This window comes from Lagenorhynchus albirostris, chromosome 3, assembly GCF_949774975.1.
Source record: "Lagenorhynchus albirostris chromosome 3, mLagAlb1.1, whole genome shotgun sequence".
NCBI lineage: Eukaryota > Metazoa > Chordata > Mammalia > Artiodactyla > Delphinidae > Lagenorhynchus > Lagenorhynchus albirostris.
The window spans coordinates 148041338-148065003 of record NC_083097.1 but is presented as its reverse complement, the minus strand read 5'-3'; the positions used below and the strand labels follow the sequence as shown (position 1 = coordinate 148065003).

The 23666-nt window shown below is 42.0% G+C and overlaps 1 protein-coding gene across 3 annotated transcripts in view; it reads right to left on the bottom strand.

Moving 5' to 3' along the window:
• The window catches only part of ATP6V0E1 (ATPase H+ transporting V0 subunit e1), a 34882-nt gene extending 11822 nt beyond the window's left edge, over positions 1–23060 (bottom strand). For all 3 annotated transcript variants that reach the window (XR_009539675.1, XM_060144208.1, XM_060144209.1), the window contains exons 1-2: positions 22883–23060; positions 17907–17954 (exon numbers count right to left, since the gene is read on the bottom strand). Coding sequence is in view for 2 of the 3 variants with exons in the window: in XM_060144208.1 (XP_060000191.1) it covers positions 17907–17954; positions 22883–22986 (152 nt within the window). In the remaining variant the exon portion in view is untranslated. The remainder of the gene's footprint in view (positions 1–17906; positions 17955–22882) is intronic.
• Positions 23061–23666: the final 606 nt, after the last annotated feature.

Below are 23666 nucleotides of genomic sequence, written 5' to 3'. Positions count from 1 at the left end.
AAACATCTTACTTAAAACAACAACAACAAACCGAAGTTCAAGAAAATTCCTTGGGAAACAGCCCAGGTCAGTTCATTTGAAATGTCCTGGAGGAAATTCCCCCCTCTAACCAGATGAGCTCTTCGTCTGCCCTTCTGATTACTGCCTGACTTCAGATTTTTCTTTAAAGCTGAAAAACAGTGGGGAGAACTGGAAGGAGAAAAAAAAAAAATCCACTCTGAATTGATGGAAGTGGGTGGAGAAAGAGATCATATTCCAATGAATCTATTATTTCACATGTCCAAAAAAACAGAACTAAATGTACTCTTCATATTTGCCCAAACTGTTCCACATGTCTCCACAACCTGAAGTCCAGCCTAATAACTAACCTGAGCTTATTCAAACTACCGAGGCAGCTATGGCACGGTACCATCTTTCAGAGAATTGAAGAGCTGGAATGCACCAGAGGTCAAGTTCACGGTCCTCATTTTAACAGCAAAGAAACTATGTCCTAGGGAGCTTAATACTCCCACAGCGAATCAGGGATAGAGCTGGAAAGGGAACCCAGGACTTCTGAGTCCCTGATACCAGGCTGCTTCCATGGGGTATTAAGGATGAAACAGATCAGGCAGCCTAGGAGTTCCTCTTTTATTCCACAATCATTTACCAATGCCATGCTCCATCGTCAGGCCCTAAGGATGCTCAGAGGAATCAGCTGAGGGGCCAACCCCCCGACCCTGCCCCCAGGGGCTCATGAGCTTGTGAGAGACAAACCAAGGGTGGGGGCAGAGTATGCTCTGGAAGAGAGAGGCAGAGGATACTTCATCTACAAACACTCCTGGCCACTTATCTTGAGCTCAGCTCTTGGTTATTAGAATTCTTCAAGCATAAAATACGTCCTCCCCACAGAAAAGGCTATATACCGAGCTCTCTCAAATCCTACTTTGTTCTTTTGTTCCACATTCAGATATGAGAACAGGGAACAGAGGCATGGTTACTTCCCAGTGATGCACAGGTCAAGCGGATAACTGCTCAGCTTCCCTGCTGGAATAGGGAAGTCCGGCGAGAACTTCTCTTCTGATCTGCTGTCCCTCCAGCGAGGGCCATGATAGGAGTAACCTCTATCACCTCCTTAAGAAACAGCAGAGAAGTGACTTGCCCTGTCTCTACCGAGATGACCTCTGTCAAATATCCTTATCCCAATCCAATGACGCAAATTCTTTCAAGGGCAGCAGTGTTATTATACACTATTAGAAAATATGGGATTCAGTATTAGACAGGGTTGGATTTTAATTTTAACTACATCAAATATTAGTGGAGTGACTCCAAGCAAGTGAGCTTACAACCCCGAGCCTCAGTTTCCCCTTTTGTAAAATGAAGATAATAATCCCTGCCTCAAGATACTAAGAATTAAAGGAGGGACCTCCCTGGTGGTCCAGCGGTTAAGACTCCGCACTCCCAATGCAGGGGGCCCGGGTTCGATCCCTGGTCAGGGAACTAGATCCCGCATGCTGCAACGAAGATCCCATATGCGGCAACGAAGATCCCGCATGCCACAACTAAGAGCTGGCACAGCCAAATAAATAATATATATAAAAAAAAAGGGCTTCCCTGGTGGCACAGTGGTTAAGAATCCGCCTGCCAATGCAGGGGACACGGGTTCGAGCCCTGGTCCAGTTAGATCCCACATGCCGTGGAGCAACTAAGCCTGTGCACCACAACTACTGAGCCTGTGTGCCACAACTACTGAAGCCTGTGCACCTAGAGCCCATGCTCTGCAACAAGAGAAGCCACCACAATGAGAAGCCCATGCACCGCAACAAAGAGTAGCCCCACTCGCCACAACTAGAGAAAGCCCAGGCACAGCAACAAAGACCCAACGCAGCCAAAAATAAATAAATAAATTTATATTTTAAAAAAAAGAATTAAAGGAATAATATAGGAAAGTGCTCTGTGTAGTAGCTGACAAACAGGTGTTCAATAAATACTACTTATTCCTTCTCTTTCTCTGTGATACAGCTAAAAATGCATTCAAGCCACAGAATGAAATACAACCTATTTTACTTTACAAAGGAGTTTCTCATGCTGCACTGAGTCATGCTCATCTCCACCTCCTCTCCCGCCCCCACCTGCTCTGCAGTAGGCAGAATTCTAAGATGTTGCTCAAAATTCCCATTCCCTTGCGTACACACCCTGTATAAACAGGGGATGGTGGATATGTAGGGACAGTCACTGCCGTGATTAGATTATAAGATACAGCTGGCTTGACAGAGAAAGACAAATACTGTATATCACTTACATGTGGAATTTAAAAAATAAAACAAACTAGTGAATATAACAAAACAGAAACAGACTCACAGGTATAGAGAACAAACTAGTGGTTACCAATGGGGAGAGGAAGGGAGGAGGGGCAATATAAGGGTAGGGAATTAAGAGATACAAACTATTATGTATAAAATTAGCTACAAGGATGTATTGTACAACACAGGGAATATAGCCAATATTTTATAATAACTATAAATGGAATATAACCTTTAAACATTGTGAATCACCATGTTGTACACCTGAAACTTACATAATATTATTAACTATATCTCAAAAAAAAAAAGATACAGCTGGCTTTAAGGGAAATTTCCATCAACAGATGTATGGATAAAGATGTGTGCGTGCGCATGCACGTGCGCGCGCGTGCGCGCGCACACACACACACACACACACTCTCTGGAATATTACTCTGCCATAAAAAGGAATGAAATAATGCCATTTGCAGCAATATGGATGGACCTAGAGATTACTATACGAAGTCAGACGGAGAAAGACGAATATCATATATCACTCATATGTGGAATCTAAAAAAAATGATACAAAGGAACTTACTTATAAAACAGAAACAGACTCACAGACATAGAAAACAAACTTATGGTTACCATAGGGAGAAGGGGAGGGATAAATTAGGAGCTTGAGATGAACAGATACACACTACTATATACAAAATAGATAACCAGCAAGGACCTACTGTACAGTACAGGGAACTATATTCAATATCCTGTAATAACCTATAATGGAAAAAAATCTGAAAAAGTATATATATGTGTGTGTATATATATATGTATATGTATAACTGAATCTCTTTGCTGTACACCTGAAACACTGTAAAGCAACTATACTTCAATTAAAAAAAAAAAAAGAAAGAGAATTTACCCCGAGTGGGCATGACCTAATCAGGTGAGCTCCCAAAAGGGACAGGGCTCTTCCTGATGAAGGCCATTTGGAGTGCGTGTATCACTTATTAATTCATTGCCAACCATCTTGCAACGCACCCTTTAATATGTGCTCTGTAATAAAAAACTGAATCCCTTTTTCTTCTTTAAAGTGAGCACGATGTTAAGCTTTCTCAGTAGAGGTAGCTGGAGGGACACAGCATGGGCTAGAAGTTGGGGGAGTGGGTATGAGGACATTTGGTGGAATCTGCACAGGCTGTGGCCCAGAACACGGTTGCTCTTTGATCTAGAGACTTGGCCTGGAAATAACCTTTCTGCAGCCCTCTCGACATGAAAACCAGAGCCCCTACCTGGCCTACATGCTTTGAAGTCCTCCTGATCACACTGGCACAAGAATTCCCACTACCTGGCCACTGATCTCTCCAGCCTACTCTGCTACCTGCACTTAGAGCGTGGCCAACTGCTTGCCCAGCAACTCCAGAGGAACTCCAGACCAACTCCAGCCTGGCCAAACTAATGAACTTCTCTGCTATCTGGTGGGCTGAACTACACCTTCTCCAACAAGGTCTTTCCAAGTTTGTCCCTGCTTGGGTACTCTCCCTGAGCCCTAGGGTACCATATGGAGTTTCCTTCTATCTTATAGTTACTCTTCTGCCATAGTGAATAATTACGTTAAACTTCCTGTGTGGTTGCTACCTCCTTATTGGACCCAGACTGCTACAGGATGGGGAGGATTTGACACAAAGGAAGATTCTCTCTTGCTAGCTTTGAAGATGGAGGAGCTACATGGCAAGGAATGTGAGTGTCATTTAGGAGCTGAGAGCAGCCCCCAACTAATACCCAAGCCAAGGAAATGGGACCTCAGCCTTACAACCACAAGGAACTTAACTCTGCCATAGCCATGGGAGTTTGGAAGAGGACCCCAAGCTCCAGATGAGAAGGCATAAACTTACTTTCCATTAACCTGATGCCAACTGTATCTCTTCTATGGCCCTTGCACTACTACAATACAAAAATAGGAATATGCCCTATTTTTGCCAGCTCTAAAGTTGAATCATCTTTTCCTTCTTTGCTCCATACTTTCTATACTAGGCCTTCCAGTTCAAATTCTCTTATCTGCCAAATTATAAATGAAAAGATTATATGGTCAGAGTAAGAAAAATAAACCTTTTAATATAGTAGATAATAGATATAGTAGATAATAGATAATATAGTAGATAATAATATCTACAGGTACCTAGATTTCCTTTCCACTATCAACAATCAAGACATCCAAATATTTTACATGAATCCATGAGAGAAATGTAAGCAAGTCTCAGAGCAAAAAACTAAGTGAAGGCAAGTACCCAGAGAGGAAAATAAAGTGACTACAGGTTGTGTTCCATACTTTGAGAGCATAACTAAACCAGATTAACTTCAGCTTTTATTTTCAGACATCGAAGGGCATGAAAAACGGTAGACAAAGCCTAGCGCCCATTGAAGGCAGAAAGTCTAATGAAAGTTTCACCCACACACCGCAAAAAAGCTAAGACCCCAAAGGGTTCTGTCTCAAGATAAGGAAAAAAATCAAACGACCCCCTTAAGTGGAATGCTAGGAAAATCAACTGTCTCAAATACAAACACCAAGAAGGAAGGAGAAAAACACTGCCATTGAGAACTGGTCTTCGAGAAGGTTTGCCAACTACATGGTTTTAAAAAAGAACATACCAAGAATTTTACTTAATTTAATGCCACACTCATGATGGCCTTAGGCACCTGGCAGAAGCAATGTAAATACTTTCTGGAAGAGCCCACCCTCATACAAGGCCCCCAAGAAGTCATACATATAAAACTATAGGGAAAACAGAGAATTCCCTGGTGGTCCAGTGGTTAGGACTCTGCACTTTCATTGCCGAGGGCCCAGGTTCAATCCCTGGTAAGGGAACTAAGATCCTGCAAGCCGTGTGGCACAGTCAAAAGAAAAAACCCAAAAACACACTACAGGGAAAATGGACAGATGGCAGTCAAATATAACTAAATGCATATGGAAACAAGACACCATGAGTGAGAGACAGAAAAGAGCAGACACAAACCTGAAGAGATTTCAGATAATGGAATGATCAGATATGCACTAAAAATAAACTGTCTACTATGTTTTAAGAAATAAGATACACTTAAAACACATGCAGGGAGAAAGAAAGAAGGAGGAAAGGGAGGGAGAGGGGGAAGGAGGGGATAGGGAGGGAGGGAAAACAAAACTATAAAAGCAGCAAAAAGAACTTCTATAGAAATGAAAAATATAATACCTGAAAATAAAAAAAGTCAACAGGTAAAGTTCTGGTTCTGGTAGTAGCAGAGTGGCTTATATCAGACTCATTCTATAGATAGTAATTATAAACTCTGAACAAAATATGAAAAACAACTAACTGATGGTACTAAAGAGTGCCCAAAGCAGGTAGAGACTAGAAGGGATTCAATCCTTGAAAGAAGGAAGGAAGTTTTATGCAGCATTTCCCCTGAGGACACTGTCCAGTCCGTGTGAAGCTCTAGCAAAACCCTGCAGTCTTATTGGCTTGAGGTATCAACAGATGAAGTTCAGAGCTGCCAGCAGTTAGAAATTAAGAGGGGAAACCACAAAAAAAGATGTGTCACAAAGGGGAGCCCCAAAACCTGTGTATAAATTCCCTTAACTCCTTGGCTCATCCTTGAACCATGAATGCAAATGCCAAGGACTGGTGGAAAACACCCAGAAGGCCGAAAAAACAGAGCAGAGATTTCCACTGCTGCGTACAACAGCGGAAGAGAACTTGGAGTCTGAAGTTAGAGGGGCTTGGTAAACACCTCAGACTTTCCACTGAAACCTCAGAAGGGCCACATCTTAATGGAGAACTCACTCTAAGGGCAAAAACTGAAATAGATCTGCCCAACAAAGTGTAAAACCAACCCTCCACAGGTTTAAGGTGATCAATTAATAATTTAACCGTTTGTTAGAAAAAATTTAACGTTTTTCAGAGGAACAAAGTAGAATCCAGAATGTCTATCATCTACAATATCTAGCATTTAGTAAAAAACACACATGCAAAAACCCCAAGAAATGTAATCAACAATCAAGGACAAAGGAATCCACAGAAGCTGAGTCCAAAATGACAGATGATCAGTTAAAAGGTAATGTCTCTAAAGTAGGTGTGGCCTGCAAATGGCTATGTACTGGAGGGCAAGGAGCTGGAGTTCTATCTGAGGAAAATCAAGGCCCAGAAAAGCAAAGAAATCCTCCTCCTTCTTATGTTAGCTCATATAATAAAGGTGTTTATTGATCTAAAACAAACTCAAAACAAAACAGCATTATAAGTATGGTTAAGGACTTAAAAGAAAAATTGGCTATAAAGAATGAACAGATTGGGAATCTCAGAAAATAAGTTAAAACTTTAAAAAAGAACCAAATGGAAATTCTAGAACTAAAAAGTATAATATATGAACTGAAAAATATTTGGATGGATTTACCAGTGGATTGGAGATGACAGAAATAGTGAACCTGATGAGAAAAACAGAACCTATCCAATCTGAAGAAACAGGGAAAAAATATTGGGAAAAAAAAATCAAACAGTCTAATATAGGTGGAACCGTAGTCTCAGAAGGAGAATGAATAGAGCAAAAAGAAAAAAAAGTAGACTATAGGCTGAAATTTTCTCAAATTTGGTGGAAAACATTAACTTAAAGATCCAATAGCTCAGCAAACCCAATCAGAATAAATTCAAAGAAAACCACACCTATGCACATCACAGTGAAACTATGCTGAAAAGCAAAGATAAAGCGAAAATCTTGATAACATCCAGAGGACAAAGAATGCATAAAGAACAATTATTCAAATTACAGCCAGTCCTCAACAGAAACAATGGAGACCAGAAGATAATGGAAGAGCACCTTTAAAGTTGTCTGAAAGAAAGGAAGAAAAAAAAATCTTGTCAGCCCAGAAAAAAATCCTTCAAAAATGAAAGTGAAATAAAGACATTTTCAGATAAACAAAACTGAGGGAATTTGTAGTCAGACCTATCCTGTAACAAATACTAAAGGACGTTCTTCAGGCTGGAAATCCAATCTACAAAAGGAAATGACAAACTTAAAAAATGATAAATATGTAGGCAAATACAAAAGACTTTTTTCTCTTAATTTCTTTATAAGACATATGATTCTTTAAAAATTGTAACACTGTAGTAAGGGTTTTACAACATATAAAGATGTAAAATATATGATAATAGCACAAGGATGGGGAGTAAATGGAATCACATTGTTGCAAGATTGTTACATTTTACCTGAAATGGTTCAATATTAACTCTAAATAGATTGTGAAAAGTTAAGAATGCATGTTGTAATCTCTAGAGCAACACTAAAAAAGAAAAATACAAAAAATAAAGGAAAAAAAAGAAAAATACAAAAGTATAGCTAAATGCCATTGGAGGAATTAAAACAGAATACTCAAAATATTCAATTAACCTAAAGAAAGGCATAAAAGGACAGAGGAACAAAAAAGAGTTGAGACAAACAGAAAACAATTAACAAAATAGTGAACCCAAACCTAGCTACATCAATAGTTACATTAATTGTATAAGGAATATCCATTTGGCGAAAGGCAAAGACAGAATGGATAAAAAAGTAAAAACAAGCCACCTACTGTCTTCGAAAAGGCACATTCTAAATATAAAGACACAGATACAATGAGCATAGGAAAGGTGGTATGGTTATTGATCAAAGTAAAAACTGAGTTAAGGAGTATTACCAAGGATAAAATTGATATCTTATTAATATAATGATAGAAATGTCAATTCATCAAGAAGACACGACAATCATATATATGCATGCTCCTAATAACAGAGCTTCAAAACATATGAAGCAAAAAAAGGATCTTTCTTTTAAGAAGAGAAATAGAAAAATCCACAATCATAGCTGGTGATTTTAACACCCTCTCTCAGTAATTAATAAAAGCAGACCAAGAAAAATCAGTAAGGACAAAGAAGATTTGAACTACCTTGACCCGATGTTTACAGAACACTCTACCCAACAACTGGAGGATATACATTCTTTTCAAGTGCACATGGAATGGTTATCAAGATAAGACCACATGCTGAGCCATAAAATATATCCCAATTTCAAAAGACTGAAATCTTACATAATATACCTTCTGATAAGATATCTAGAAAGGTGCCAAATACGTGGAAATTAAACACCACAATTCTGAAAATGGAAATACAGCATCATCAAAATTTGTAGGGTCTAGGTAAAGTGATGTTTAAAGGGAATGTTATAGTATTAAACACTTACATTTAAAAAGAAGGAGGGATGGACTTTCCTGGTGGCGCAGTGGTTAAGAATCTGCCTGCCAATGCAGGGGACATGGGTTCAATCCCTGGTCTGGGAAGATCCCACATGACGTGGAGCAAGCCCGTGTGCCACAACTACTGAGCATGCACTCTAGAGCCCGCGAGCCACAACTACTGGGCCCGTGTGCCACAATTACTGAAGACTGCATGCTCTAGGGCCCATGTGCCGCAACTACTGAGCCCACGTGCTGCAACTACTGAAGCCCGTGTGCCTAGAGCTTGTGCTCCGCAACAAGAGAAGCTACCGCACCGCAACGAAGAGTAGCCCCCGCTTGCCAGAACTAGAGAGGAAAGCCCACACACAGCAACGAAGACCCAACGCAGCCAAAAAATTAAATTAATTTAATTAAAAAAAAATAAAAATAAAATTAAAATAATAAAAAGAAGGAGAGACTTCCTTAGTGGCACAGTGGTTAAGACTCCGTGCTCCCAATGTAGGGTGCCCGGGTTCGATCCCTGGTCAGGGAACTAGATCCCACATGCATGCCACAACTAAGAGTTCACATGCCACAACTAAGAGTTACCATGACACAACTAAGGAGCCCACAAGCTGCAACTAAGGAGCCCGCCTGCCACAACTAAGACCAGGCACAACCAAATAAATGAATTAAAAAAAAAGGGAAGTTTAAATCAATGCTCTTAGTTTCCACTTTAACAGCCTAGAAAAAAAGAGCAAATTAAACCCAAAGTAAGGAGAAGGAAACAAAGAAAAGAGAACTGAAATAAATGAAGAGATATACCATGTTCATCATCAGAAGACTCAATATTGTTTGCTCTCTCCAAACTTATCTACAGATTCAACACAACCCCAATTAAAATTTCAACAGGTTTTTTTGTTGTTGTTGAAACTGACAAGTTGATTCTAAAATGTATATGGCTATTTTAGAATAGCCAAAATAAACTGGAAGAACAAACAGAGGACTTACATTTCCTGATTTCAATATAAAGCTATAGTAATCAAAAGAGTGTGGTATTATCATAAGGCTGGACAAACAGATCAATGAACAGAATAGACAGTCTGTAAATAGACTCACACATATATGGTCAAACCATTTTGAACAAAGATGCCAAAGCAATTTAATGGAGAAGGGAAAGTCTTTTCAACAAATGGCGCAGTGACCACTAGATATCTGTATTGGGAAAACAAAACAAAACAACAGCAACAAAAACAAAGCTTGACCCCACCATTTTAGTGCCGGTGGCCCTTGGAAGCAGTCTTGCCTAACTGCCAAACCCTCTCCAAGGTCAGGCTATAGCGGAAAGCCTTTAGGTCCAAGTCCTTGCTTAATAAGGTAAATGATAAGAAGTTGTTCAACAGGTCTCGTATCTTTGTTTACCTCAATTTTTGCCAGAAAAAAATTTTCCAGACCTCCCAGGACCATCTAATATGACCCAAATCCCATTCCCAGAATGCTCTGCTCTTCTCAACACTCGATCCAACTTCGCTCCCTTTTGTTTCTCCCAAACCCTTGCACTGTGTTCTCTGTAGCTTGGTCAGTGATCTGCCACTCATACCTTCTATTCTCGTACTCCCCCAACTCCAGCATCACTGAAGCCGGGCTCCCCCCTGAGGCTCTCTCAAGCTGAGAAGGCTGCTTATTCTTACAACAGACAGCTCAGGCTTTGGCAATGGCATCAATAACTTCTTTGCTCCCTCTGCTGCCTGCAGACAATTCTCTCCCACTCTCACGAAGAACTGCCTTCTGCTTGGGTATGCGTGCCTACTGAGTTTACTACCCTCTCATTTGTGCCAGTCACTCCCCCTTATTTGACAGAGGAGGTTTGAGTTTGTCCTTTGCTGGCTCTTCCTCATCTCTACAACACCTAAATGTTGGCATTCCTCAGGTTTGGCCCTAACCTCTCTTCTCTTCTCTCGCCATCCTTCCCTTTGGTCAGGTTTCTCCACCTCAGCACTACTGACATCTGGGGCTGCATAATTCTGCACTGTGGGGAGGAGGGCTGCACTGTGCAGCGTAGGATGTTCAGCAGCATCCCTGGCCTCTACCTACTGGATGCCAGCCTCATAGAAAACCCCTGTCTTAGGCAATTACATGCACTCGTATGGCCTCCAATCTCTCTTCTTATATCCAGTTTCCTATTTGATGTCTCTTAGAAGGCTCACAGGCATCTCAATCTTCGCACGAACTCAACTGAAGTTTTGTTTTGAAATTTGTCCTGTCCCAAGTCTTCACCATCTTGGTAAATGGCCCAATCCAGAAACCAAGGACCCACCGCTGATTCCTCCCACCTCCTCCACCTGCAGGACCAATAAATTCTACTCCCAAATTAGTTCTCAAATCTGTGCACCCCCTTTATCTTCACTATCACCACCTCAGACCAAACCACAAAGATTCCTCACCTGAATGAATGCCGTAACCTCCTAACTTGTGGCCCTGCTTCCACTCTGGCCTCCAAGCAGCCTGCTCTCCACAGAGCAGCCGAAGTGGTCATCTGACCAAATCACTCCGTTATTTAAAATCTGAAAAGATTTCCTATCTACTTAAAATAAAACCTAAACCCCAAGCCCATAAAATCCTACATGACCTGGCCCTCACCTAAATCCCAAACCTACCACTCCTCGCCTCACTATCAAACCCCATCACACTACCCTCCCAGAACATTCCAAGCTCCTTACCTCTCAGTGCCTTCGTGTTTGCAGAAGACCAGGCCTCCAGCTGCCCCCATGGCTGACGACTCCTCCAACAGGCTTTCTGTGAGCGCTCTCAATAAACCCTCCCTCCCTCCCACCCCTTCACTGTTCTCTATCACAGCACCCTGTTTGGCTCCTTAAAGCACCTTCTCACCTTGTCTATTACAAATCAAGAACAGCTTTGCTGCTGCTGTTGTTAACCCGCTTGTCTGACTCCCTTCACTGGACTGTGACCTCTAGGAGGGCAGGGACGTGGTTCTCTATCATAAACCCAGGAACTGGCACAGAGTAGGTACTCTACGAAATACTTACTAGTTGAATTCTAGGGGAAGATGGGTAACAAAGCTGTGGAACACACAGACAACTATAAATGAGAGATACAAACAGAAAAACCCACGAAGGCAACAAGCAAATTAGCTAAAACAGAACATGGCTTCCTCTGGCTATCCACCTGAGTTCCAAGCTGAAAGGAGGAAGGGCAGGAGGACTTCATATCTCAGGAACAAATTTAATTTTAATTACCCACTGTTTTCCAGGATTGATGCCACTATTTCCTTTTATTAGCAGACATCACCAAACAAGACAGGAGAGAGACACACAAAAATTACCAATCTATGGAGAGACAAGACAGACATTTCACCTACGCCAAACACATTTCCTGTCTGAAGGAGCTTCAAAGCTGGAGGTGAAGACAGACCCCACCAACCAGCTAACAGAAGGTCATATACAGGTGCTTCTATGGCCAAAGGTGAGACAATTTGAACACCAAAGGGATACTAATTATATTGGATTGAAATACATCAAATATGTTTAATTGTATCAGATCATAATGATACTAACACAAAACAAAAATCATTACTCACCACTGGAAGATGCTAAGGAAACAATTTATTATTTTCAAACAGGTAAGCAGAGAGAAGAGCACACATATATCCTAGCTTTTCTCTGTGAACCGTTTTTCAGTTATTTGAATGACAAAAATAGTTGATGAAGTAAATCTTTATGGACATATTCTAGCTAATGAATAAATAAGAAGTTATAGAAATAGAACATCATCAGTGATGCCAACAACACAAAGAAAAGTCAGACATGATGTACCCCTGATGAAAATATCAACACCATTTATAAAACAGACTTAACAAAAAATTGAACCTGAATGTGATCTAGCCCCTAAGTATGACTACCAATTTACAGGAAATACAGAAGAAAGAGGATTATGTTAAATGACACCATGGGTATGCAGTTAATAAGGAACAGACTCTGGAAAACTATGGGGCAAACAATCTGGGTTTTTTTCTATTAAAATATGCCAGGAAAAAAAGAGATTTGGAGAAGAAACCAATAGAGACTTGAAAGACACATCGCTAATCGCAATGCAGGGTCTTTATGAGCATCTTCATTCAAACAAACTGTAAAATAAATATATAAATAAAGTATATGAGACAACTACAGAAATTTAAATGATATTTGATGATATAAAGGAATTAACTTTTTTTGTGTGATAATGGTTTGGGGCTATACTTGAAAAAAGAATGATTACCTTTTAGAGATATACATATATTGAAATATTTACAGATAAACTGATGTCTGGGATTTGCTTCAAAAAAATCGGGTGGAAAGGGAAAGTGTGTGGGGATGTAACAAGATTGGCCATGAGTTGATAATTTTTCAACATGGATGACAGACACGTGAAGGTTCATTCATTACATTATTCTACTTTTGTAGAGAGCATACAGTAAGTTTTAAAAGTCCAAAAACAGAAAGCTTAAAAAACAAAACAAAGCATGCTATAGTAAAGAACATTCTAGAAACTGACTAGCTGTGGGTACTTGGTGGGAAACCAAAGTGAAGAACCCTGGCCCTGGGAGGTAATCATGTCCTGTCCCCAAACTGGCTCTAGAGGCAGGACCAAAGCAAGGTTGGGCTCAACTGTGGATCTGCAAATTCCTAGACACGTGGGGGAAAGCGTCTGAAAGCTGTGCAGGTCCTGTGAGATGGGCAGTATTAGGGGGCTGGAGAGGTGAGTGAGGCGGACTCGTTTGGGGGCCACAGAGTAGGGGTTTGGGAGAATGAGTAGATGAGGAAACCTCTTTGGGAAGTGATTGGCAGCTTCACTGGCTCTCTGTTTTGCTGCCTGTCTCCCCTCCCTGAAGAGGGCAGGGAGGGGACTTCCCTGGTGGCACAGTGGTTAAGAATCCGCCTACCAATGCAGGGGAGACGGGTTCTAGCTCTGGTCTGGGAAGATCCCACATGCCGCAGAGCAACTAAGCCCGTGCACCACAACTACTGAGCCCGCGAGCCACAACTACTGAGCCCGTGTGCTGCAACTACTGAAGCCTGCATGCCTAGAGCCTGCGCTCCGCCACAAGAGAAACCACCGCAATGAGAAGCCTGTGCACCACAACGAAGAGTAGGCCCCTGCTCACCACAACTAGAGAGAGCCCACGCGCAGCGACGAAGATCCAACGCAGCCAAAAATAAATTAAAAATATAAATGAATTTATTTAAAAAAGAGGGCAGGCAGAATATTTCTGCTATATATCCAGTGCCTGGTACACAGTAGGTTCATTATAGTACTATTAGTATATATTATTATTAACAATAAATAAGTTGAGTGAATGAACTCTAATAAGGCCCAATAAAATGAATGCTACAAAGGCAATGTAAGCAAACTGTGCTTACAAGTAACATATAGTTCTTTGAACTAAAATAATTTATTTTTAAAAATCACTGATAATACTATATTTTTCTTATCCTTTGTTATAAGTTTTCACACACAGCATCTTATTTAAAAATTTACGAAACCACACTACAACATAATCATGCCAAATATTATTCAGCCTAGCAGAACCAAGGTCTCCTGGTCTCCTAGTCAACATTTTTTTCCTATATCACTCTGCTGGTAAGATTTACAATTAGTCAAGTGCTAAAGATACAGCATGTTTTCCAAGAAGCAATTGTACCTTCACAATACAACACTAAATTTCTACTTTACCCCTAGGATGTGAGTTTTGTAACTCTGGGTAAGCTACAACATAACCCAACATTAACAACTAACCAAAGACCAAGAGAAAGTATAGAATAGTAACTAAAAGGCCTGTATGCTTAAGAAACAAAAGTGATCTTGTGCCTTCGAGAGGAAACCAGATGTAGAGCATTCAGACTTTACTCTGCTGAGCTAGCAACACAAGCTGGTTGTACTGGCAGAGATCCTGATTTATTCAGAGCTCAAACAAGGTTCGGCTGGCGGAATCTAACCTTGAACTAGAACAAACTGGAAGGAGGGAAAAAGTGCCACAAAGAGAAGGCAATTCAAAAGTCTATGAATGTATTGCAAAACATGACTTTGTTTAGGAAATCTAGTTTCTTTGGGGGTGTCTTAATTGCAAATGAGGTATTTTCAAGAAACTATATGTACTAGTGCCAAACAGTAAAGTGTCCTTTGAATTTCAAATTAAATTTGTTACAGAAATCCCACCCCTTTGTGGAATAAGGATGTAAAATACTTGGGATTTGAATTCCACCTGTATGCAGATATTTCGCTAAATAGGATATATGATCAGGTTTCAAAGAAACAAAAGAAAAAAACAATTGCATAAAGTCTATACCACCCAGCTCATTTCCCCATAAAATGGCCTCCAGAAGCATTTAATGTTGCAACACTGTGTACTAACTAACTTTATTAATACATCGATGACAGTACTGACCCACTGTCAATAGAGCAGTCACCAGCACATTGGGACAAAGGAAAAAAGCTAGACAGCAAGAGAGGTAAGGGCTCACAGACTGTCCTCAACTAAGTCACTAATACTCAAAGTGACACCATTTCCAACCAAGTCCAATTATTTTATTTTATACTTGAAAGTGAAGATAGGAGGCATGAGACTGACAGGTCTCCTGCCTGTTTTAAAGACAGTATCAGGGGCTTCCCTGGTGGAGCAGTGGTTAAGAATCCGCCTGCCAATGTAGGGACACGGGCTCGAGCCCTGGTCCGGGAAGGTCCCACATGCTGTGGAGCAACTAAGCCCATGCGCCACAACTACTGAGTCTGCGCTCTAGAGCCCGCAAGCCACAACTACTGAGCCCATGTGCCACAACTACTGAAGCCCACGTGCCTAGAGCCTGTGCTTCGCAACAAGAGAAGCCATGACAATGAGAAGCCCGTGCACTGCAACTAAGAGTAGCCCCCGCTCACCACAACTAGAGAAAGCCTGCACACAGCAACGAAGACCCAACACAGCCATAAATAAATAAATTTATTTAAAAAAAAAAAAGAGAATAACAGGAAAATTAACCAGATTTCAAAGACGATGGAGGACCAGAAAGTCACAAAACATTTTAACCTCATCTTGGCTTAATCTCAAGTCATTCCTCTGCTCAATAATTTTGTCTTTTTTTTTTTTTTTTTAAGACCCCACCACTAACCTTACTGCTCATGCAGCAGAGATCAAAGGAATGAAAACAAAGGCTTTTTCAATTACAGGACCACTCCTTGGCTCCTGGATTGATTAAGAGCTTCCTTGCTGGAATTTCTAGAGGAGATTCGGTAGGATAGGCTGGTACTCAGTCACCCCTACTTAAACGAGGAATCCTTGATGATGCATGTACTGCTTCTCATTTACTCTTTAGAGTTAAACACAGCTAGGATAAGAATGCCCTCTATTCGCTACATGTCAGACTTCCATTCTGGGGGCTGAGCTATGACCTGAAAAGGCCTCTTTTTTACCTTTCTAACTAAAATGAAAAGACTAAACAAGCCAACTGCATAAAGTCTCATCACATAAGCACTCGTATCAAGGCAGTCAAACAACATCATCATCATTTAGCCAAACTTCTATAGTGCTATATGATTCAGCTTTAAACACTTCAAGTTGCGCTGAAGCAAGTGACCGAATGGCCAGATAGCCAAAATTCATGGTAATAACTCTCTGTCAGGGGCAGATTTTGATCTATGCCAACAACCAGAATTGGCTCATACCCACAAACCTCTTTGAAAAACCTTAGTGCAAAAGTCCCAGGATACAAGAAATTCATAGATTCAGAGCCACAGCCTTTCATCACAGGATTAGAATGCTGCTTCCTACCACATGTGGGCACTAAGCAAGAGTTGGCCATCACCAATACTTTCCATATAAGAAGTCTCAGGAAGCTAGCAAGCTCTCTTTAAGAAAAGAGAATTGCTGGTTCTAAACTCTTAACAAGCAATCCCTAAAAGGATAAATTCTATGATATGTGAAATATATCTCAATTAAAAAAAAAAGAAAGAATAGTTCAACTGGGACTTCCTTGGTAGCACAGTGGTTAAGAATCCACCTGCCAATGCAGGGGACACGGGTTTGAGCCCTGGTCCAGGAAGATCCCACATGCCACGGAGCAACTAAGCCTGTGCGCCACAACTACTGAGCCTGTGCTCTAGAGCCCGCGAGCCACAACTACTGAAGCCTGCACACCTAGAGCCCATGCTCTGCAACAAGAGAAGTCCCCATTCGCCACAACTAGAGAAAGCCCGTGCAGTAATGAAGACCCAATGCAGCCAAAAATTAATTAATTAAAAAAAAATAATAGGGCTTCCCTGGTGGCTCAGTGGTTGGGAGTCCGCCTGCCAATGCAGGGGACACGGGTTCATGCCCCGGTCCGGGAATATCCCACATGCCGCGGAGCAGCTGGGCCCGTGAGCCATGGCTGCTGAGCCTGTGCGTCCAGAGCCTGTGCTCTGCAACGGGAGAGGCCACAACACTGAGAGGCCCGTGTACCGCAAAAAAATAAAAAATAATAATAGTTCAAATGCAGTTTTGCCATTTTTAACAGTATTCCAAAAATATATGTTGAGAAATTACCTCACATATCCTAAAGCTTTCATTCAAGTTTATATAATCTATTCAAACAGATGCCAATTATTATCATACTTTGATACAGTGTATAATGAATTGTTTAAAAAAATTACCCTTACTCTACTCAATCACAATTCTAGCTCAACTTCTATTCATGAGATAAAACAAAAGTTATAATAAAGAATGGCAGGACTTCCCTGGTGGTGCAGTGGTTAAGAATCCGCCTGCCAATGCAGGGGACATGGGTTCGAGCCCTGGTCCAGGAAGATCCCACAATGCCGCAGAGCAACTAAGCCCGTGCACCACAACTACTGAGCCTGCGCTCTACAGCCCATGAGCCACAACTACTGAGCCCATGTACCACAACTACGGAAGCCCACGCGCCTAGAGCCCGTGCTCTGCAACAAGAAAAGCCCCAACTCGCCACAACTAGAGAAAGCCCACGCACAGCAATGAAGACCCAACGCAGACAAAAATAAATAAATACATAATAAAGAATGGCTTTATTGGCTTCATAGTGAGATATTTAAGTGAAATGAGTAGGCTCAAATACTTCACAGTAGTAAAATATAAAGCAGTATGACGACAATTTCTGGCTAATTGTATGATTGAAATTTGTGCCAAATAAGTTACACTTGTATTGCCAGAAGAACTGAGCATCTGTACAGTTCTTAGGTATATATACTGAACATAGGAAAAGTGTTCTTTTCAACCTTAGGATACTATTTCTAGATGTTACACCAGGAACAAGCCCCAGTGAAACAAAAATGTAAAGTTTCATGACAATCATGCTCCACTTATTTAACTTTTATTCACACATATGATAAATACCAGGAATAACTGCTTATTGTTTTAGGAAAAAACTACTTACAAGAGATAGCAGCAAACGGAACAGGTCACCAACATGGTGATGATAACTCTGGAGAAAAAAAAAAGTGCAAGCATTAGATAACTAGCAAACTATGCAGACTTTGCAGGAGGTTTAAGTTCCCTTCCCAGGTGATCAAACCTGGCAAGGATTGCACAACCAGGAAAATACATCTGAATCCGTTCAAACACCAGAGACAACAGGGTGCCCTGGGGTGCACACAGCAGAATTCTACGGAAGTCATTAACATTTGTATTTAAGGGAATGTGTACTGATGCCACAGTTTAGGGGTCTAATCCAAACCCATCTGAAACTGAACACAAAAGGCTGTACTGGTAATAGCTTTGACATCCAAGTAACTGCCCTATTTGGTATATGAAATGACACTATACTGCTAAAAATGTTACTGAGTCCAAGCTCGCTCTGCTCACCGCACGACAGGCCAATGAATCGGAGATGAGGTGTTGAGGCAAGGGATACGACTTTATTGGGAAAGCCGGCAGCCCGAGAAGATGGCAGACTGGTGTCTCCGAAAAACCATCTTCTCTGGGTCTGGATGCCAGTTTCTTTTATAGAATCAGAGAGGGAGAGGCGGTGAGGAAGTAAAGTAAAAAGGCAGAACAGAGAGGGAGAGGCGGTGAGGAAGTAAAGTAAAAGGGCCATCAGTCTTGCAAAACGTCTGGAATGACCAGCCTCGGTGAGGGGATGTGTTAGTTTCTTCTTTTTTGCAGCCATTCACAGTGAGCAGGGCTAGCAGAGGGACAGGGTTCCCTGAGGCAGGCCATTATGTATGATTATAATAACAAAAGCAATGAAAAGCAAAGGTTAAAGTCAAAGAAACAGATCCAATGTGGAGTCCGATTTAGCTCTTCCGTGTTACCAAAATATGACTTTCTAGCCTTGACCTCTCCCCATCTCCATTCCTGTCTGAAAAATAGTTAAACCTGGATCTCTGATCAGTTGAATTTCAACGTTTAAAAAATTGAATTCATGATATTCTTTTCCCATTTCTCTTTCCAAATTTAAATCTCCTACTCCACAGAAGCTCTGCCATTTCCACCCATCTGACCCACCCCTCCAATCTGTCATCTTTTTACTCATGCCTCCCCTGCACCTTCAGTCACCAAATGCTGTGGATTAGTCCTTTGAAGCAGCTCTCTTTATGCGGATTTTTTTCCTTTCTATTCCCATCGTTAAAATCAAAATTTATCAGGTCTGCCTGGCTAACTGCTGGCAGATTCAAAACTTTCTTCCTTCCCTTTCATTCTATCCATACAATCTTTCATTCATTCCTACAATCACCTTGGGTTAATCTTTCTAAAATATTCCTTTCATTACATCACTCTGCAGCTTATCACCTTTCAATGCCCCCCCCATCATTCACAGGCATGACTTCCAAAGAGGGGGTCTCCACACCCCATAGAGTAAGAAAGCCTATCTCCTAGAAGGCAGGGGGCAAATATCTGAACTCCTATATATATTATGTTTAACTCATCCTTTAGAAATTCTGTGTGTGTGCATATATTTTCTGTGGTTAATACACTGGCTTGTCCATTCAACAGATTCCGAGTGACTTGTATGCACCAGGCTCTGGGGAGAGAGGAGTGAACAAAAGGGATGAAAACCCCTGAAGTTTAGCAAAGCAAAGGTTCCTGGTGAGAGGGTATCAGGCATTCAAAGAGGACAGAGGCCAGTGTGGCTGAGCTGAGCAAGGACAGCCTGGTAGGAAGTGAGGTCAGAGGTATCTGGTAGCCTCTGAAAGGAAAAGGGAAGCTATTTTGGAGGGATTTGAGGAGAGGACTGACAAAATCTGACCCAAATTCTAATAGGATCTCTCTGCAGGGTGGAAATAGACTAGGGAAGAGAAAGCAAAAGGAAAAGCAGAAAAACCAGTTAGTGGGGAATTGCACCAATGGACCACTCCGGTAGCAGTGCCTGTAGTGAGAACTGGTCAGACTCTGGATATATCCTGAAGGCACATTCTTCAAAACACGTACCTTATAGTACATATATAAATAGGTATTGGGGGTTGCACATCATGTTTATTATTCTCCACCCCAAGCTTCTGCTCCTCTTCTTCCATTCCCCTGCCCCAACCTGGAATCCCTCCCTCAGTCTTTCCCTTCCCCAAAAGACCAACTCAGAGATTGTAAACAGCTGAGGCCCCTTTGTACTACTTGATTAATAGTTCGATATCAAACGCTCCCTCATGGGAATTCCCTGGTGGTCCAGTGGCTAGGGCTCCACGCTTTCACTGTGCGGGTTCGATCCCTGGTCAGGGAACTAAGATCCCGCAAGCCGCACGGCACAACGCAGCCAAAAAGAAAAGAAAAAAAAATTTTTTAATTAAGACATCAGTTCCTAATGTGCTTCATTAAAATATCAGTTCCTAATGTGCTTCTTCTAAGTTATTGCCTGCTGAAGAGTTTAGGGGTGAAGTGTCATGATAACTGCAATTTACCTTCAAATGATTCAGCAAAATTATGTATGTATGTATTCACACCTGGATTCATAGACAAAGCAAATATAAAGCAAATATGAATATGTCAGCATTATTGAATCTAGGTGGTGTTATACAACACCTGTACTACTCTATTTTTCTGAATGTTCAAAAATGTTATGTCTGAAAAAATTGGAGCTGACTGAACTGTAACACTAATCCCTGTGCTCTGTCCCCATTCCCTCCCCCACAACTACTGCTAAGGGAGCCACTGTGAAAAAATCTGAAGCTTTTAGAGAATCTGTGGATTCCTAAAGAGGAGAATGGGAAATCATGAAAAATAGGAATGGTCAGGATCCAGTACTCCAGGTACAGACTTCATTTTATCCAGCCCTTTTTCAGTTGTAGAAAAGATGAGAGTAAGAGGCTTGTTTTAGGTTATACATAGATTCAGAAGAGTTTTTCCCCTTTTGCTCCCTTTTTCCCCCAGCTTCATGAGGTCCTGAAAACCTCCTAATCACCCAGGTTTCTGCATTCTGATGTGCAGGGGTCTCAGAGAAGAGGATTTAACAGCAAAGTCTCCTTTCTTCCCTTCTCACACAGCACCTTTACTTAGCTCCTTAATGAAGATGTTTTTAATCCTTCAAATCAGAAATGCTCTCTAGCGTTAAAAATTCACCATAGTCCTTGAATCAATTCAGCTCCTTCGTGTATTTTAAAAAAAAAAGGTAAAGGGGAACTAATACTAATTCAGTACTAATATTTCCATTTTACAATGAGGAAACAGGAACATGGAAAAGTTAACTAAACTATCCAAGGTCATAGGGATCATCCAGCCGGGAGCAGTGTTTCTCAAAGTGTAATACAGTAACTCCTAGGAGACACCTAGTGTTTTAAGACCTGCTCAATCCTGCCAAGAGCAGGAAATACAAGGACTGAGGTGGAGGCTATGAATTAGATCCAGATAACATATCACTAGCAGGTCAAACCTGAATAGTGACACTAGGGCTAGAAACTGAGTAGCCCAGGGACCACTGGAGGCGTTTCATTACCCCGGGTAACACCAGTGGCATCAAGACCCAAGGCTGGGCATGGTGGGCCCCAAATGGGGGTCTTCAAGAAAGGAGTGGTCAACACTACCAGAACATTAATAAATGCTTTCTGAGTATGAAGGCTGGAAAGGCAGACAGTGGGTAATGAAACAGCTGAAGACAGAAACACAACAAAGGAGTACTATGTTGTTCTCTAATTCCAGTAGGAGAAACAAGCCCAAGGAATTAAATTTGGTTAATACAAATTGTTTTAATAACCCCAGAATTCTGACACTCTAAATCATCTATTACAGGCTGGAAAGATGACCCTATATAACTGATGTTAGGGGTGGGGTGGGGAAGAGGAACCTAATACAGTGAAATGACAGAAATTCATCCACCATTTTTCCTTTTTAAACAAATTATGATTTACTTGTAAGCTCGATGGAAGTAACAGGTCTAACACAGTTTATTCCAGAGAGCAAAAGGGGTTCAGGTCACAAAACATTAAGGAAGTAATAGCATTTTCTTTCCTTTAATAAAGGCAATAGACTTATCCACTCAATAACTCTTTACTGAATGTCTACTCTGCATGCAGAGCACTGTGAAGCCACCAATTCGTTTCAAAGAATAAAACAAGAGATGGTGTTCCCCCAAATCTGTGACTTCAGTCTAAGTTTCACCCCACATGATCTTGCCGCTGAGAAAAAAATGACTAAAAGGCAAAGAGGAACCAGAAAGAGGGTGTTCCAAAGCCCCTTTGAAGATAAGACTCTGTTTCATACTACAATAAAAAAAAAGTTTACTTACAAAACAGATAAAGCTCTAACAAAGAAGTCTGGGGGAAAAAAGTCTTTCTTAACCAATCATTCTAAGAGCTTGTTACACTCATATACAAGGGCTGGAGAGCCCTTGGAAAGGTATGACGCAGGGGTTTCTAAACAATACCTCCGACTCTTTGATAATTAATCTCGCTCTAGATCAAGCCCCAGCTAGATCCTGGCGCCCACTAGATGCAAGGCCTGGGCTCAACGTTGCTGCACAAGCTTGTCCTCTGCAACTGCGACAGTCTGTGAGGCAGAGAGATCAATTTCTGTTTTATTTATTTGATCCGTTCCTTTAAAGTTTAGGCAAACGAGGCCTCATTTGGGTGGACGGCAGGGCTAAAGGGGCGACAGACGTCTAGGGACGAACCCCAACTTCTCCTTGAGTCTTTATAAACCCATTTCCGACTGCACCCTCCCCACACAGAGACGTGATGAGAAAAAATTCCCCTACAACTCCTTCCCAAGGAGGGTCCGCCGGAAGTCACTCTCCTCACGTTCAGGCCGGGAGACACTGAGGCTGCTGCGATAAGGAAGTCGAGGGGCTGCAAGGGGGTCGGGGCCTGACTGGAGGGCAGGATCACCCGGGCAAGGTCTCCGACCGGTGCGGAATCGCCCCCTCCCCCGCCCGGCTCTGCGGGTCCTCACCGCGCGTCCCTCCCCGGGCAGGCCTGGCGCACTTACCCCCGGTTGGGACCCTTAGGGATGAACCAGGGCACCAGGAAGCCGACGAAGCCCCAGAACACGCTCATCACGATGAGAGGCACGGTGAGGCCCGTATACGCCATGGCTGCTGCGGGAGGTGCCAGCCCCTGCCCCGCCGCCTCACTGTGGTCCCACCCGGAAGTGTCAACACCGGCCGCGTGACCTGCGCGCGCAAAGACCCGCCTCCCGCACCCCACGTGACCTCGCGCCGGACTCCGCCCCGCCGGGGACCGGGAGACAGAGCCCCGCCCTCCCCCGGCCGGTCTTGGGGCTCCTGCTCTTTGGAGGGACATCAGTCACCCCAGAGCCCCAGAGGTAGGGGTAAGTCACCAGGGGCTCAGCAAAGTTTTCTGAAACGAAGGTGACCCTTTTAAGAAAAGAGTGTAGCTATTTACAGCTTTATCTTATGCAACAAACATATAAAGAACTTAATAGTAAGTTTCTGTTCAGAATTCCTGTGTGCCAGGCACTGGGCCATGAGCTTTAAGTGTTTGAGTTTGTTTTAAACACCTCACGACAGCCTATGAAGTCGTTTTCATTATTATCCCCACTTTGCCGTTGAAGAAACTGAGGCCCAGGGAGGAGGTTAAGGATCTTGGCCAGAGTCACATAGCTACTAAGTGGCGGAGCCAGGATTTAACCTTTGACGGTGTGATTTTCAAGCCCAGTGCTCTTAGCTACTTACCTACTGAATGACTTGTGCACTGTGCCAAGTTTGGGGGTTACAGAAATCAAACAGACACTGCCTCCCCTCAGGGAGTTC